The sequence below is a fragment of the Crinia signifera genome, chromosome 3 (assembly GCF_055691185.1).
Source record: "Crinia signifera chromosome 3, ASM5569118v1, whole genome shotgun sequence".
NCBI classification, from domain to species: domain Eukaryota; kingdom Metazoa; phylum Chordata; class Amphibia; order Anura; family Myobatrachidae; genus Crinia; species Crinia signifera.
In genome coordinates, this window is record NC_139219.1 from 74,948,376 (window position 1) to 74,963,924 (window position 15,549).

The 15,549-nt window shown below is 41.7% G+C and overlaps 1 protein-coding gene across 1 annotated transcript in view; it reads right to left on the reverse strand.

Moving 5' to 3' along the window:
- Window positions 1-376: 376 nt before the first annotated feature.
- The window catches only part of HEATR1 (HEAT repeat containing 1), an 84,714-nt gene continuing 69,541 nt past the window's right edge, over window positions 377-15,549 (reverse strand). The window contains exons 32-44 of the mRNA XM_083176018.1: window positions 14,156-14,202; window positions 13,750-13,873; window positions 13,310-13,450; window positions 9,834-10,126; window positions 8,507-8,657; window positions 7,199-7,357; window positions 5,235-5,372; window positions 4,431-4,535; window positions 4,183-4,351; window positions 2,499-2,653; window positions 2,183-2,341; window positions 1,357-1,465; window positions 377-827 (exon numbers count right to left, since the gene is read on the reverse strand). Of these exons, the coding sequence (XP_083032144.1) occupies window positions 739-827; window positions 1,357-1,465; window positions 2,183-2,341; window positions 2,499-2,653; window positions 4,183-4,351; window positions 4,431-4,535; window positions 5,235-5,372; window positions 7,199-7,357; window positions 8,507-8,657; window positions 9,834-10,126; window positions 13,310-13,450; window positions 13,750-13,873; window positions 14,156-14,202 (1,839 nt within the window). The 3' untranslated portion in view covers window positions 377-738. The remainder of the gene's footprint in view (window positions 828-1,356; window positions 1,466-2,182; window positions 2,342-2,498; window positions 2,654-4,182; window positions 4,352-4,430; window positions 4,536-5,234; window positions 5,373-7,198; window positions 7,358-8,506; window positions 8,658-9,833; window positions 10,127-13,309; window positions 13,451-13,749; window positions 13,874-14,155; window positions 14,203-15,549) is intronic.

Here is a 15,549-nt window from a genome sequence, read left to right on the forward strand (position 1 = left end):
AAAAAAAAAAACCACCACTGAAGGGGTTAAATAGAGTATTATTTCAAGAACAATTATTATTTCATGGGCTAGGTTCATTTTATTGTATTCTTATTTCTACAGTATATGTTCATATTTTTTTTATTATCATCATTTTTTTTTTAAAGATCTCTTCCTGTCAACCTAATCAAAGAGACAATTATCACAATTGAACAAGAATGAAAGCAGGGATCACAGGAAAAGACCAATAATTGCATCTCGGCCATCGACTGTAAAAAAAATATATATTTTTGAACATTAATTTCTTAATATTCACAATGAATAACCATAAAAGGAAAATGTATACACGTTATACTCCCTCTAAATAAACAAAAGACAATGCCGAGAAGACTAGGAGCCATTTTATGTTTTTAATGTTAAATTTTTCAGTATATAATATATAATTTCAGTATACAAAACATGAAAAAGCTACAAACAGGAGTTCAATGTTTTCACAATGGAAGGCTCCAATGTGTATGGGTATACATTGCAATTCTGTAGGCATTCGCCCAATACTGCAGCGTATGAGAGCCAGAAATGCAATATTTTGAACAAATGAATGACATTATTATTGTAAATGAGTCAGTTGGATAGTAATCTTAGATAGCATCTACAGGCCAGTATAATCATCTCGGGACCTCTGGGCTTTGCATAGTCCATGTTGTGAAAGTTCTTTATATCAGTCTGGCGCAGTTTGGGGTGGAGAACAATAATGGTCACTTAGAAATAGCTTTGGAGCGATTCTCCAAGAATAGTTTCCAGTTGCTTTATGGTTTTCTGACATTGTTGTTCCACTTCCTCACATTCATCTAGAAAATAAAAAACAAGATTTAGATCTGACATCATCTTTGACATTATCAAATAATATGTATAATCCATTTATTTACCATTGAGTAAAAAAAAAAAAAAAAAAAATTGGGCAAAAATTTAGTTTAAACTAGTAGTAAAAAAAATGAAACAAACAAAATCCCCTAACATTTTCTCTTAACTACATCAAATTAAGGTTAGTGCCTCTGTCCAATTCCCTATGGTAAATATTGATGACTCTGGACACTGCAACTGATAATGCTAAAGAGGTAAATTTTTGTTTCATCACAAGAAAGAATATTCTTTCCACTACTTAGTAGAGTATGTAAATCCACCACATGCTTTCCACAGAAAGAACAGCTTAAGGGAACCATCAGAGAGAGTCCCTCTGCAGGAGAGAATGTGCCATGGATTTGGAGTCCTCCAGAGAAGGTGAAGAAAGACCCTGCCCGCCAGTTTGTTCAGTGCTGTGGATGAAGCATCATCAGTCTGAACATAGAAAAATGTAGATGTAGAACTGTGTGGTCTCACCTTCCATGAGTTCAGCCAGGAAGGGGATAGTTTCTGGGAGCAGGATCATGTAGTTCTCCCTCAGCTTTTCCACTAGATCAACCAACACAAGCATTGCAGCAAAGCGAACCTGGTAATACAAGGGAAAAGAACCTTTCAGTATAGTATAATATATATATTCCATATAAAAGATGTTCAGAACATATAGGTTTCTGTTGCTGATCCCTAAGTAGGTACTTTTTTATTCAATTTTGTTATTGGCAGGTATTCAATGCTGTTTGCAAGTGGTGACAGCGAGCAGGGCTTCCTGCTCGCTGTCACCACTCACCCTGACAGCATTCAACGCAGCCTCCGCATCCGCCAATTCCCCCTCGCTCCGTTTTTTGAGCGAGGGGGAATTGGCGGATGCGGCTCCAGAATCAGCGAGACCCGCGGCTAAAAACTGCGAGTTTTCTGCAGCAGCCGCGGGTCTCGCTGTTTTGGGGAATTCTCGCCGTCCTGTGACGGCGAGGATTTCCCCAGAACATTGAATAGAGCGAGTGGCCGGCGCTGGGGTTAAACAGCGAGGATCGCTGGTTTTCAGCAATCCTCGCTGTTTAACCCCCTCGCCGGCCGCTGCGGCATTGAATACCCCCCATTGAGTCTATTTAATTGTTCCAACTTGGAAGGACGGAAAAAAAAAATGGCGGCACTGCACTGAGGTTCCAAGATGTGCTATAAAGCACATTTCGTACATTATAACTGGCTCACAAGTACTTATATCTACACATTATCTCATGGGCAGTCCATAATGGAGAATTAATAAAATGTACACTTGTCAATTACCTTGACTGTCACCAATTCTCACCTTAGGTGATGAGTGGCGCATCTTTAGAAGGATCTGGTAGTTGAGAGGTTTCCAGAGGGAGTCATCCGCCATGGCCACAGAGAACTGAGCAATGCAGGGGACGAGGCTTCTACTAACTCGCATGTGATACTTTTCATCTCCTCCAAGCAAATTTTCAATCTAGCAAACAGAATTAATTGATCAGCAATTGTAAATGACGCAATTTGTATTCTACAAGCGTCAAAAACAAAATGTCTCTTGGATGAGAATGGAATAAACAAGGATGGAATGTTTAAAACATCATTAAAGGATAGCTAAGAGTTTAAAGGGAGCATACCTGATCCACCAACGGCATCATTAATGCCTCTGCTCTCTCCTTGCTGACAAAATGCTGAGTATCATAAAGGAAGATTTTGTGAAGGCAATCGAGAACAAACTCCAGAAGTAGACAACTCTTTTCATTACTATCTCCAGATTCAAAAAATTCTTCATCTGTTGGAAATTCAGAACAGACTGTTAAATGACATTTCAGTTTCCATAACATAAATCCAAAAGGGTGGGACATGTTGGGAATACCTTGTGCATATAACCAAATCATAATTGGAGTCTCAGTCACACATACTGTACAGTGCCATGCAAAGGTATTCTCCCCCCTCCCTTGGCTTTTTACCTATTTTGTTACATTACCACCTGTAATTTTAACATTTTGTCAATCTGAATTGTATGTGATGAATGTGCAAAAAATTGTCTAAGTTTGCGAATTAAAGAATAATTTTTAAAAATAAAATTCTGAAAATTGGCATGTGCATAAGTATTCACCCCCTTTGCTATGAAGCCCCTCAAAAGTTCTGGTGCAACCAATTACCTTCAGAAGTCACATCATTAGAGTGCACACAGGTGGACTTCATTTCACTAAGTGTCACATGATCTGTCAGTATAAAACAGACCTTTTCTGAACGGCCCCAGAGGCTGCACCACCACTAAGCAAGAGGCATCACACTCCATGAAGACCAAGGAGCTCTCCAAACAAGTCAGGGATAAGTAGTTGAGAACTACACTAGAAGGCTGTTCACAAAAGGGCTGGAGAGCGGCAGTGAAACGTGCAAGTTTGGATCTGCATCTCAGCCAATAGAGTTGGGGGATTTGCTCAGGTTAATAGTGTCCTCAATGCTGGGAAATACATGTGAAGTAATCCGCGTGCGCTTGCCACGCTTCGGGCTCGGTGGCTCGCCACACTATATAAAATCAACTCCACGCCGACGTGGATAGTGGGGGTATGAAAAGGTCAGAGGACGCGTACCGCTGCGCTCACCACGCTTTGGGTTGGCATTGATAGTGGGGTGGCGTTAACAATGGGGGGGCATATAACATAGTCATTACCCATCAGGGTGGGTGTACAATAAAAAATCGGGTCTGGGGGGGGATTTAACATAGGAATCAGGCATCTGGGTGCCTATACAATTAAAAATCGGGTCCAATCGCGTCGCATCGCATGCGATGCGACCGATTTTTGGTTGTACAATGCCCTAAGATGAAAAAACCGGGCGCCCAGATAATACACCAAAAAATTTAATAATTTCACGAGTACCATGTTTTATTGTACCGTTTCTATCAGTTCAATCTGATTACTTTTAATAATTAATTATTAAAAGGCTAAGACATCCATTCTTTATACAGGACACCAGTATTAGCAATGGGGGGATGGGGTGTTTATTTAACATCAAACATTTCTGAATAATAATAAACCTTTTATGTTGATCCTCAATACACATTACCATTATAATAGCAGATTACTGGAACGGTTTTGGTCCTAGTGTTGACTGAAATATTTTAGGACACTTTCAACACACCTGTTCCCATTTATTTCCCTAAAGATCTATGAAGCAGTAACAAAGTTTTCAAATCTATTTCCATTTAAGCTTAGCAATGTTAAAGCTTTATGGTTTGAACAGTTTGGTTATATGAAAAACCAAGTTAAAGTTTTAATGTTATATCAATAATTGTGACACAATAACACCTACCAGTTTTCATGGTGTTTGTCTGATTGAGAATGTCTGCAAAAGGCTTAACAAGGTGACCAGCAAACAAGGTAAAGAGCCCCTTCAGCTTGTCAGCAATACAGTCAGTCAAACGGCAGAAGGTGAGGAGTCTGTCCTTGGAGGCTCCTTCTGTTTTGGACCAGTCGAATAACTGCAAGGAGTGAAAGTTTCATGAGCACATTGGAATATGCTACACTATTAGAACGGTCTTAAATACGAAGGTGTCTCACCTTGAAGAAAAGTGGCCTGAACGTTGCCTCTGAAAGCTTCATGACCATGATGATCAAACAGTTAATGATATGGCCCTCAGTGGTGCCCACTTCTTCCAGGTCGCTCTGTCAAAACAAATTGTGTCATCACAAACGTAAAAACCAAAATTAGTCATTTAGAACTTCGAGATTGAGCCATTTTTGTTTGTGGCGTGAGACGGGGCACTGCATATCCCACTGACCTGCCTGTAACTGGTGTGCAGGTAAAAAGGTGAATGGGTGGGAGGGTAACGTGGCACAAAATGACACATTTATGTTAATGAGAAGTGCTGAAAGGGGCCATTTGTCTACAACAGCGGTTCTGAAACTGTGGGTCCTAACCCCAAAGTGGGTCCCGACGTTCTTAGCATGGGGTCATGACTCCATGTTGCTGACCATCAGGCTGATGACTTTTCTAATCTCAGTCAGTGATTCAACAAGTCTGAAAAATCTGTTGAATTGTCTGTTATTTTAGGCACCTCCCATCATTTTGTGCCTCCACAATGCTGCCATGTTTGTGCGGTCTGCAGCCTACACATGTGATGTGATGACTTCTGCAGTAACTTGCTGGGGTCCTGTAATAATTTTTATTGTCTGATGGGGACCCAGAGCAAAATAGTTTGAGGACCCCTGGTCTACAATGTCTCTTCTAGGTCAGGAGAGGAGTTCAAAATGTAAAACACTGTGATAGGAGATGCTTACTATTAACCCAAATCATTAGCTCAGATTCCTGGTATACTTCATTGCTCACAACACAGACCAACATAAGTGTAATGATTTCTTTACCTCCAAATGCTCTGCTCGGTAATCCAGGGCCTTTAGGAAGAAAGAGGTCAGCTCAGCCTGGTGAGATGTAAGCTGCTGCTTCTCCATTGAGGCAATGTGTTCCCTCAGGATGTCCATAAGAAAGCCCAGGCATTTTTCCTTAAGACAACAAATCAGTCTATACATTGAGGCAAGTGCAAAAATAAAAAGATTTTGTTCATTTTAAGTAGGCCTATTGCTGTGACAGTTTGTAGACAGCCATTTTGCAAGATTAACCAATATACATAAGAAAGGAGACTATCTACTCACTAGGGAACAGTGACCTCAGTGACCCCTGGTTCAATATTGTGACTACTCATTTGGAATAAATAGGCTGCCATCTCACGCAAACAGGAACCACTCACAAAATGGTTGCTTCCAGCTTGCATGGATGGGGATACTCTGTTCTTGATGGGAACAGATGTGGTACTAAATCACCTGTTTCCATTTTGTAAAGAATAAACAACTTCTGAAAGCTAGGATTTGTCATTTTCAATTCATGCAGTTGACTTTTCCAGTCTTACATTGTAAGATTAGACCCATGATATAAAATAAGGAGGCAGCCAGATTTAAGCATCCAATTACTATTCCACCCACATCTGCAGCCAGATTGGTCACAGATTAACAACCAAATTCAAATAATAACTTTATTACATAGAACAACTGTGCAGCTAGTCACAGATTATATGCAATATATTTCCAGTATTACTTGTCCTTTTGAGGGGAGACTTATTTGGATAAAAAAAAAAAAAATCACTGAGGCAATAATGCTTATATGATCTAACCTATATGATAGTATAGGTAGCCTATATGATCTAACACTCAGCCTTGGCATTTATTATTCCTTGTCTCTTTACATATAATCAGTAAACAGAGATTGTTTCTGAGATTTTCAGGCAAAGCGCAAGCTTGGGCAGTACCATTAATGCTTACCCCTGTTTTGCTACCGCAGAAATACAAATTAAGAATCAGTTATTGTGGCGAGTTCTTTCCACTGCACTTTAGAGACTGACTACATTCCTTTTAGATATAAGAAAATCTCTAAACTGTTGCAGAAATAAGCCACACCCATAAAAGAATTTGAAGATACCAGCATATAATGGGAAAGGAAGTCCGGTACGAGAGAAAAAGGTATTATAATAGGATTTCTGCTTAGACAGTGGATCACGCAGACCTATAGTATAAACCAGTCCTAGTCAGAAAGTCATTGCTTCTCGTCGCAGTGCCACTTATTTCTACTAATAACCTAGTGTTCATTCTAGAACCCGCTATCTTTGAAAACTCAAGCAGTTCCTGTTCCCTGCCTGGGGTGTCGCTGTCTGCTGTGGTGTTTCTAGCACAGGTCTGGTTTGCATATCAGTGCTGATATACTGACCACACTGTGCTAGAAGCACTACAGCAGTACAGAAGACCGCGACTCCCCAGGCAGGGAACAGGAACTGCATGAGTTTACAAAGATGGCGGGTGCTAGAATGAATACTAATAACCTTCTGATTACTTTCCTAAGTTTAGCTACATATCGATCCAACTCCATTCCTGCAAATACATTCACCACGATACACTTTATATATAAAACAGTGTATACTGTCAAACCACAAGCATAAATCATATCCCCTTCGCTTTCCAGTTACTATTAATGGCTTCTATATTTTAAAAGAAATCACAATCCTCTTAGGCCAGTGGCAAGTGACAAGCACAGCGGCACACCACTTACAATGTGTTACAGTGAGGGTAGGCCAGGTCATTTAATAGAGAAAACAGACGTAAGCGCTAAACACGGAATAGATAAATAATGATGAAAATGAAATGTCTTTAACCTCAGGGCAGACAGCGCAGGGAACACATCCTAATTGCATCATCCTGTTATTTGTTACCAAATGTCACTTACAGAGGTGTAGTTAGGTTAAGTAGAGATAATTATACTGCGACAAAGGTCCCCCAATTACCTGCCGTGTGTCCACAAGATGACAGTAACACTTGGTGATGGCTGGGAGAAGGACTCTGGCTGCCAGATTTGTTGCCAAGGTTGTTTTCAGTGCTGTCACCCGTATAGAAAGCTGTGAAGTTGGTCCGACTTTGTCAGCGATCTTGTTCAGACGTGTAACCTAGGCAACCACAAAACTCACATCAGGAGCAGAACATCATGGCGCTAGTCATCTATAGCAGTGTTAAGTACAGTAGGGAAGCGGAATATAAAATGCTTCATGTATAAACTGTGCCCCAGGAACTGCTCTGGAATAAGAAGCCATAGTAAGAACTTGCTGGGTTTTTCTTAACTATCACATACCCTCCAACATGACCCATTCCATTAGGTACAAAATGCTCTGTTTCTGGACTTCCCTGCCAGTGGCAGTTGCAGAGGTTGGGCTCCAGCACAGTCCAATATTCAAATAGGGGAGCCACACCTACTGCCACTCCAAACATCACTGTCCTGGACTCACTGGCAGTTGATGTTACCCCCCTCTTTGAATATTGGACTGTGCTGGAGTCCAATCTCTGTAACTGCCACTGTCAGGGAAGTCCAGGAACAGAGCATTTTGTACCTAATGGAATGGGTCATGTTGGAGGGTATGCTATCACTGAATATGAAGAACAAAAAGTCAGTTAATATATTACATTATATAGCAAATAATAGTAATGTACACTGTGATATGCTGATTACTCTGAGCTCAATGTTTCATCCCAAATACAAACATACAGGTAACCACCAAATTAAGGAAAACTTTAAAAAATATTAAGGAAACCTTTAAAAATACATCCCCAGATGTGTTCATTAAGTTTCATCATAGTTCTGTGTAAAATCAATGGGCAAATACAGAATACAAATCTGTTGCCTTTAACACAGTTTTATACAAATAAAATGTAATCAGAAATATATTTTTTAACATTCATATAAAAACATTAAATAATTTCAGGATATTGCATTTGGGTGTGTTTTAGGGGGTGTCCATTACTACCAGGGACCCCTGACTCCTGTGGCATTATCATAAATTGGTTGTTACTATGGTAACTGGTAGAGTTGTCACTGCTTCTATTTCAGAAGTTACCAAAGTTATTATGTAGGTGCCATTAAAGCCTCAAAGCATGTACATCTGTACTAAGAATAAACACCAATGTAGCTGTGTTCGTAAACTGATAATCAGGATTATATTTCTTTTCATCTCCACAAGAAACTGTTTTGTTTCTGAAGCATGAAGCAGAAAATAAAGTCTAAATGTTAAAGTGCACCAGCTAAGGAAAACAAATGCACTTACCTGCAGCAATGTCTCTAGCAGGTAGGGACTAAGAAAATGTGCGAGGGTATCTACCACCTTCTGTAGAGCAGTCACTGTGCTGAGCAGGTGAATCTCACTAGTAAGAAGCTCTTTTCTTTCTTTCAGAGTGGTGAGGAGAGCTGGCATCAGTCTACAACCAATAATATGACAATACGGTTACCAGAAGACATCGCACAAAATTAAGATTTTTTTAAAGGCATATGCTGTTGGAACATTTATAACTTTTCACATGCTGCTGATTAATCGTATCAAGCATATTCCTCCAGATACCCCATAGTGTTTCAACAGCAATGGTGTAATCTAATAAGATGAGAGAATCAGAAAGTGAGAGATTTGGTAAGAAATCTCCAGTTCTTTTTAAAGCGGCAATCATTTGCACTGCAAAACCAGTTTAAGTTTGCAGTGTAATGGATTGCTGCTTTAATAAAAAAAAAACTGGAGATTTCTTAGCAAATCTCTCACTTTGATTCTCTCACCCCAAATGTCTTACAGCACTACAGTAAAAACACAATTGGGTCTACTATTCAGAAAGTTTAAAACCTTGGTGAGGAAAGGCTAAATCACCTCTGACAGGTGTGTATTGTGATGCTGTTAGACGGACAACGGTCTGGAGAAAGGAAGTTTTTTAGGCAAGGTATGATGTTAAAATGTTTCTTTATTGGGCATCTACATCAAACAGTATTCAGTTTACAACACATTATAGTGCCATGTATCATTAAATCACATACAGTTGTATCCATACACATCTAGCCTCCTTGCGGGTGAAAGAGTCCTTTACAGTAGCACCAGGCATCTTTTCATGTGACTTTTTCCATTAAAAGGGGTCTTATTAACAAAGTGGAATAGTATACACAGCAAATTATTCTGATTAAAATGCTATGCAGTATGTCTATATTCTATATGTAACTAGCGGTTTCCAGATAGGACATGCTACATTACCTGTAAAGTACAGTAGTATGTTCTATGAAGATACAGCAGCTGGCACACACAGAACAAAGGCATGCCGCATATCATTTTACTCAGCATAAGCTGCTTGTGCATTCTATTGCATAACATTGTGAATTATACATATTTAATGGAACAAGTTGAATTAAAAGATGTGCCTGGCATTGAATCACATGGCATTCATGTGTTATGTGTAATGCATCTTATAACACACTAACGATAGATTTAAGTGGACACGTCTGTATAGTACATCACACAACATTAGAAAGCAATAGAACTACATTGAAACTCAGGTCTGCATTTCCATAATGTGATTGTGAGCCAGTGATAACTAGGTCACGCATACATAAGAATGGCATACCTGGGCAGCTGCGGAATGGCTAGAGCTTTAATGGTGCTTGTTATTTCAGCAATGCACAACAAAGCACTGCCCACTACGTTCTTCTCCTCAGGCTCCTTTGCAGAGATGAGGTCAACTGCAGCATTCAGCACAGGTACAAACACCTGCTGCCTGTTAGCACCAAAGCATTTGCAGAGCAGTTTCAAGCTGTATAGAGCGGTCTGTCTGTTGATCGCTTGCTCTTCCCCATCCACACTCGCCTTCCGGTTTGCAACAGAAAGAAGATCCGTAACAAGCCCCAGCAATAACTCAACCTAAAAAGAATATGAAATAAAAAATTTAACATTTCTACATACATACATAATTACTGTTGTTCTTATGAAAATTTTATATGAAATGCTCATGAGTAATGCATTAGGTTGGGCCACAAACAGCGACCAAGAGGGTCCCATTCAGCAAGACCAACATGCTGCGGTTGGACAGGAGGGCGGGACAACCAGATTTCAGGGCAAACGCATTCATCTGAATGTATGTGTTCAGTGATTTGGGTGGAGATGTCAGCCGCACCATGTGGTTTCCAATAGAGTCGCATCACCTGTGGATTTTGCCACTGGAAGCATATACCATCATCCACCCACATATGTACCGCTAAAGATAAGCTGCCTCACTTTGCCCTCTGTGTCAGCAGGATCCTCCACAATTGCTCCCCATCAGCAAGCACGGATTAACACAGACTTTGCAGCCCTATAACAGCAGACTGGACATCAGGCATTGGTGGGGAAGAACCGCGATTTGCCCATTATATTGACCCTGGTGCTTCGCTTGATACATTCATCAGTTTTACATCTATTTGTCTGAAAGCAGTATTGGAGATTTATCTTTGTCTGGACATTCCAAAGATTGCTACTTCACATCCAGCCCTCTACAAATGTTTCCATATACTGAAAGAAGTAGAGATATACACATTTCAAATCTATGATTGATATCATTTAGTATCTCACAGTGAGATTTTATTTACCATAAAAAAAGCAACTATCTGGGTCATTGACACGAATATATTTTGTTTAAAATATATTGTAATTTTTAGTCTTTGTCTTATATGCACACGGTATTTGATGTTTTTTTGTGTTGCTACTTCGCATGCTATAAACTGATTTTATTAATAAAAAGATATATGTTGGTAATCTTTTAGTGCTTCCACTATTTTTTGCTGTCTTTTTGTCCTCAGGGGCTGGCCTGCCTCTTTGTGGTAAGCAGCTTCCAGAGTAAGATCTGAGTGTTCTACATTCCGAGCACCAGGTGCACAAACGGTACTTGTGTATTATCACGGCGCCGCAAAATCACATGCAAAAATGTGATTTTTCGGCCGATTTTCCGCCGATTTTTGCACACCCCCACTATCCAAGTCAGCCCGAAGCGTGGCGAGCCCCGCGATACGCGTCCTCCCGACCTGTTCATACCCCCACTATCCACATAGTGGAGTTGACCTTATAAAGCTTGGCAAGTGCAGCGAGCCACCGAGCCTGAAACGTGGCGAGCGCAGCGCCACGCTACGGGATCGTTTTACGCATCCGCTCGCCATGCTTCGGGCTCGGTGGCTCGCTGCGCTTGCCACGCTTTATAAAATAACTCCACGCCGACGTGGATAGTGGGAGTATGAACAGGTCGGGAGGATGCGTACCGCTGACTTGGATAGGCAGGAAATCGCGGCAAATCGTCCGCTAAATTGCATTGCAGATCGTTACGGCCGTAAATCGGCCGCAAATCGTATGCAATTTATATGAAATCGGGCGCCGTGATAATACACAAGTACCGCACAAACTTTCTTGGTATTATACCTGCCTGTAACAGGTAACAAGGTAAACAAACTCCTATAAAAAAAGTGCTCCAAACTGACTCTAATGCTGGCCATACATCTGACCAAATTTCCTCCAACCATCCAACTATTTGGTTGGATGGAATAAAATTCTGGTACTGAATGGGAGCAAATGTAGTTTGTATATCAGTAATTTGCTCTCAAAATCTAGAATTGGCCAGTAGTTGAATCCATTTGATTTAAACAATTTGACAGAATGTTTGTGAGCAAATGCTGATTGCCAGACTAAGTGGACAATGAAGGTAAGCGCACACACAAACCGATCTGACGCTTGTCGTCTTGGTCAGGATCCCCAACTGGACAGGCAAGCTGTGTCAGAGGACCATAAACATAGCCAGATGGCCCAATATACGGGATGCAGTTACAATCCCGGCGGTCGGGATCCCGGCGTTCAGAATCCCGACGCCGGAATCCCGACCGCCGAAATGCCGACACATTCGCCCTCTGTGGGTGTCCACGACACCCCTGGAGGGAGAATAAATTAGTGTGCCGAGCGTAGCGAGGCACCGGGCCCGCTGCGTTGCGAGCGCAGCGAGCCCGCAAGGGGGGGCGATCCACGTCCCCCCCCTTGTCGGCATTTCGGCTGTCGGGATTCCGGCGTCGGGATTCTGAACGCCGGGATCCCGACCGCCGGAATTCAATACTGAATCCCAATATACAGTATCTACATTGTTGCACAGCCGACACAATATGTCTGAACATTTTTTGTTCACGGATATATTTCAAGTTCACAGCAGCCGTCAGGCTTGCAATAAATCAACCGTTCACTTTAACGCCCAATAGATCAGCCAGTGTGTACCAAACTTAAGTATAAAAAATACAAAACCAACCGAAGGGAATAGGAAATAATTTTTTATAAAAACTAATAAATTATCTAAAATGTAGGACAGAAGACCTCAGAACAGTGCTCAACAGGCAGCCCTAACCGGTGAGAACAGGCTGGTGTGAGGTATAGGGCAGACAGGAGTCTGATGATCACTCTCTCTGCTACGTAGGTAGTCAATAGATGGCTGCTCTACATCTTTGTAGGCGAGGAGAAAGGACAAGTGATTCATATGGCAGCTATCCTATATCAGAGGAAGCGCCAAGTGCTGGGGGAGGATCTAACAGGGAAAGCTGGCCTCTCCCCTGACAAAGCCCAGGAAATTGCCTCCCTTATCACAGTACCCTCATTACCAAATGCCCCCCTGGTAGTCAAGTGGGTTGCAGACCGACACTGCCAGTGGCCTCCCAAACCAGCAGTGACCTCCAATACAATGCAGCTCCACTGTGAGGCAGAAAGCTGCCATAGTCAATGCCCAGTGATTCCGACCGCGGCTGAGCTACAGCTGTGTGTTATGGAGCCAGCATAGGACTATGACTCTATGGTAAACTATGGGAGTTTTGTGACATTTGTACCCTAATACAGGACTGACTGATCCAGTGTAGTTCTAAGTGGCATGATCAATGTACTTTTAAGCCCAGCCACTCAGAAGACGGCCAGCGAGAATTCACTGTTTTTACCCAGCTCTAGAGAGTGTCACTAATCAGTCACAATTACAACAAGATCTTTTTCCCTACCAAAAAAAAAAAATTGTTTATGTTCAAGCAGTATAGACAGAAGCCAGAAAACACTGCCTACCTGTTCTTCTTGCCATTGCATCCGATGCTGTAGCTTGTTGTTTAATAAATCCATTGCTTTACGTCGCACAGATGGCAGGTGATTGGACATAAGTCCCCGGATTACTGGGATAAAGGTTTCGGTAGGCAATAAGGCATTGACCTGTACAAGAACAAGAAATAAAACAATACCAAATAAGACGATTCAAAACACAACAGGTTGGGCAGAATGCGATTAAACAGGGATATTTTGGAAATAGTGGCTCAACAAAACAATAGTAATAAGTGGGATAAGTATTACCAGGATGGGTGACGTCATCAAACACATTGTTCAAGGATTAATATAAATAATACAAACATAAGACACATTAGACAAAATCATTGCACACATTGCATATTCTTATAAGCCACATTCAGCAATAAATCACTTAGCTGCTGGATATAGAAGAATTAAGGACTTACCTTATCTAATAGCTCATAGGACTTGTTGAGTAGCGCACGCCAGAACTTTGCTGTGGGATGGTCTGCGTTTGCTTCCACTGAGGCGGCTACTAAGTTGATATAGCAAAGAACCTCTTCCAATAATCTGAGTAGGAAATGATTCAAAACTAAGAATCCCTTCTTCAGACATAACGCTATTGTTACATAAACAGCGTTGCAGGCATTTTGTAACCATGGCAGTTTTGTTTTTAAACATAGCAGGTTATATTTTTGGTAAGTAATATGCACTTAGGGGCCAATTCAGACATATTCGCACAGGTGCCAGGGGCGTGTGCATTCGGCATTTTCCTGCTCGCTAGGCAGCGACTAACAAGCAGGACTGAATCAGGCCCTTAGTAACAGTCACGAGTACTCTATTAGGACATACCTTTGTTCCAATTCTTTTAATCCTTCAGCAACGTCACAATCCACAACCTAACAAATTATAAAATATATCAAACATTCATTTAACATCTGATAAATTAGCTGTACACAAAACCCTGTAATTGGTAGATTGTCGCATACAGACATTTTGCTTTATTCCTCAATGATGTCCGTTCACAGGTAGGATAGAGCGCAAATATATGTTTTAACAACAACAAAATAAATAGTTCCAGAATGTACTTTTTTTGTTGTTGTTATTGCTACTAAAATCACTACTGGGGACATGATATGGAACTGGCGCTACTGGGGACATCTGTAACGGGCACTGCTGGGGACATCTGTAACTGGCACTGCTGGGGACATGATATGGAACTGGCACTACTGGGGACATCTGTAACGGGCACAGCTAGGGACATCTGTAACTGGCACTGCTGGGGACATGATATGGAACTGGCACTGCTGGGGACATGATATGGAACTAGCACTGCTGGGGACATGATATGGAACTGGCACTACTGGGGACATGATATGGAACTAGCACTACTGGGGACATGATATGGAACTGGCACTACTGTGGACATGATATGGGACTGGCGCTACTGGGGACATGATATGGGACTGGCGCTACTGGGGACATCTGTAACTGGCACTGCTGGGGACATGATATGGAACTGGCACTGCTGGGGACATGATATGGAACTGGCACTACTGGGGACATCTGTAACTGGCACTGCTGGGGACATGATATGGAACTGGCACTACTGGGGACATGATATGGAACTGGCACTACTGGGGACATGATATGGAACTGGCACTACTGGGGACATGATATGGAACTGGCACTACTGGGGTCATGATCTGGAACTAGCACTACTGGGGACATGATATGGAACTAGCACTACTGGGGATATGATATGGAACTAGCACTACTGGGGACATGATATGGAACTGGCACTACTGGGGACATGATATGGGACTGGCGCTACTGGGGACATGATATGGGACTGGCGCTACTGGGGACATCTGTAACTGGCACTGCTGGGGACATGATATGGAACTGGCACTGCTGGGGGCATGATATGGAACTAGCACTACTGGGGACATGATATGGAACTAGCACTACTGGGGACATGATATGGAACTAGCACTACTGGGGACATGATATGGAACTGGCACTACTGGGGACATGATATGGAACTGGCACTACTGGGGACATGATATGGAACTGGCACTACTGGGGACATGATATGGAACTGGCACTAAATATGCAAGAAAATGATTGCTTGGCATTCAAATGCAGTGCCTGAGATAGTACAGAAATTTTGTTTCATGTTTTAAAACCTTGTCTCATGGACAAATAAAATGTGTGTGTGTGCATTTCATGTGTTTGATGTGCTT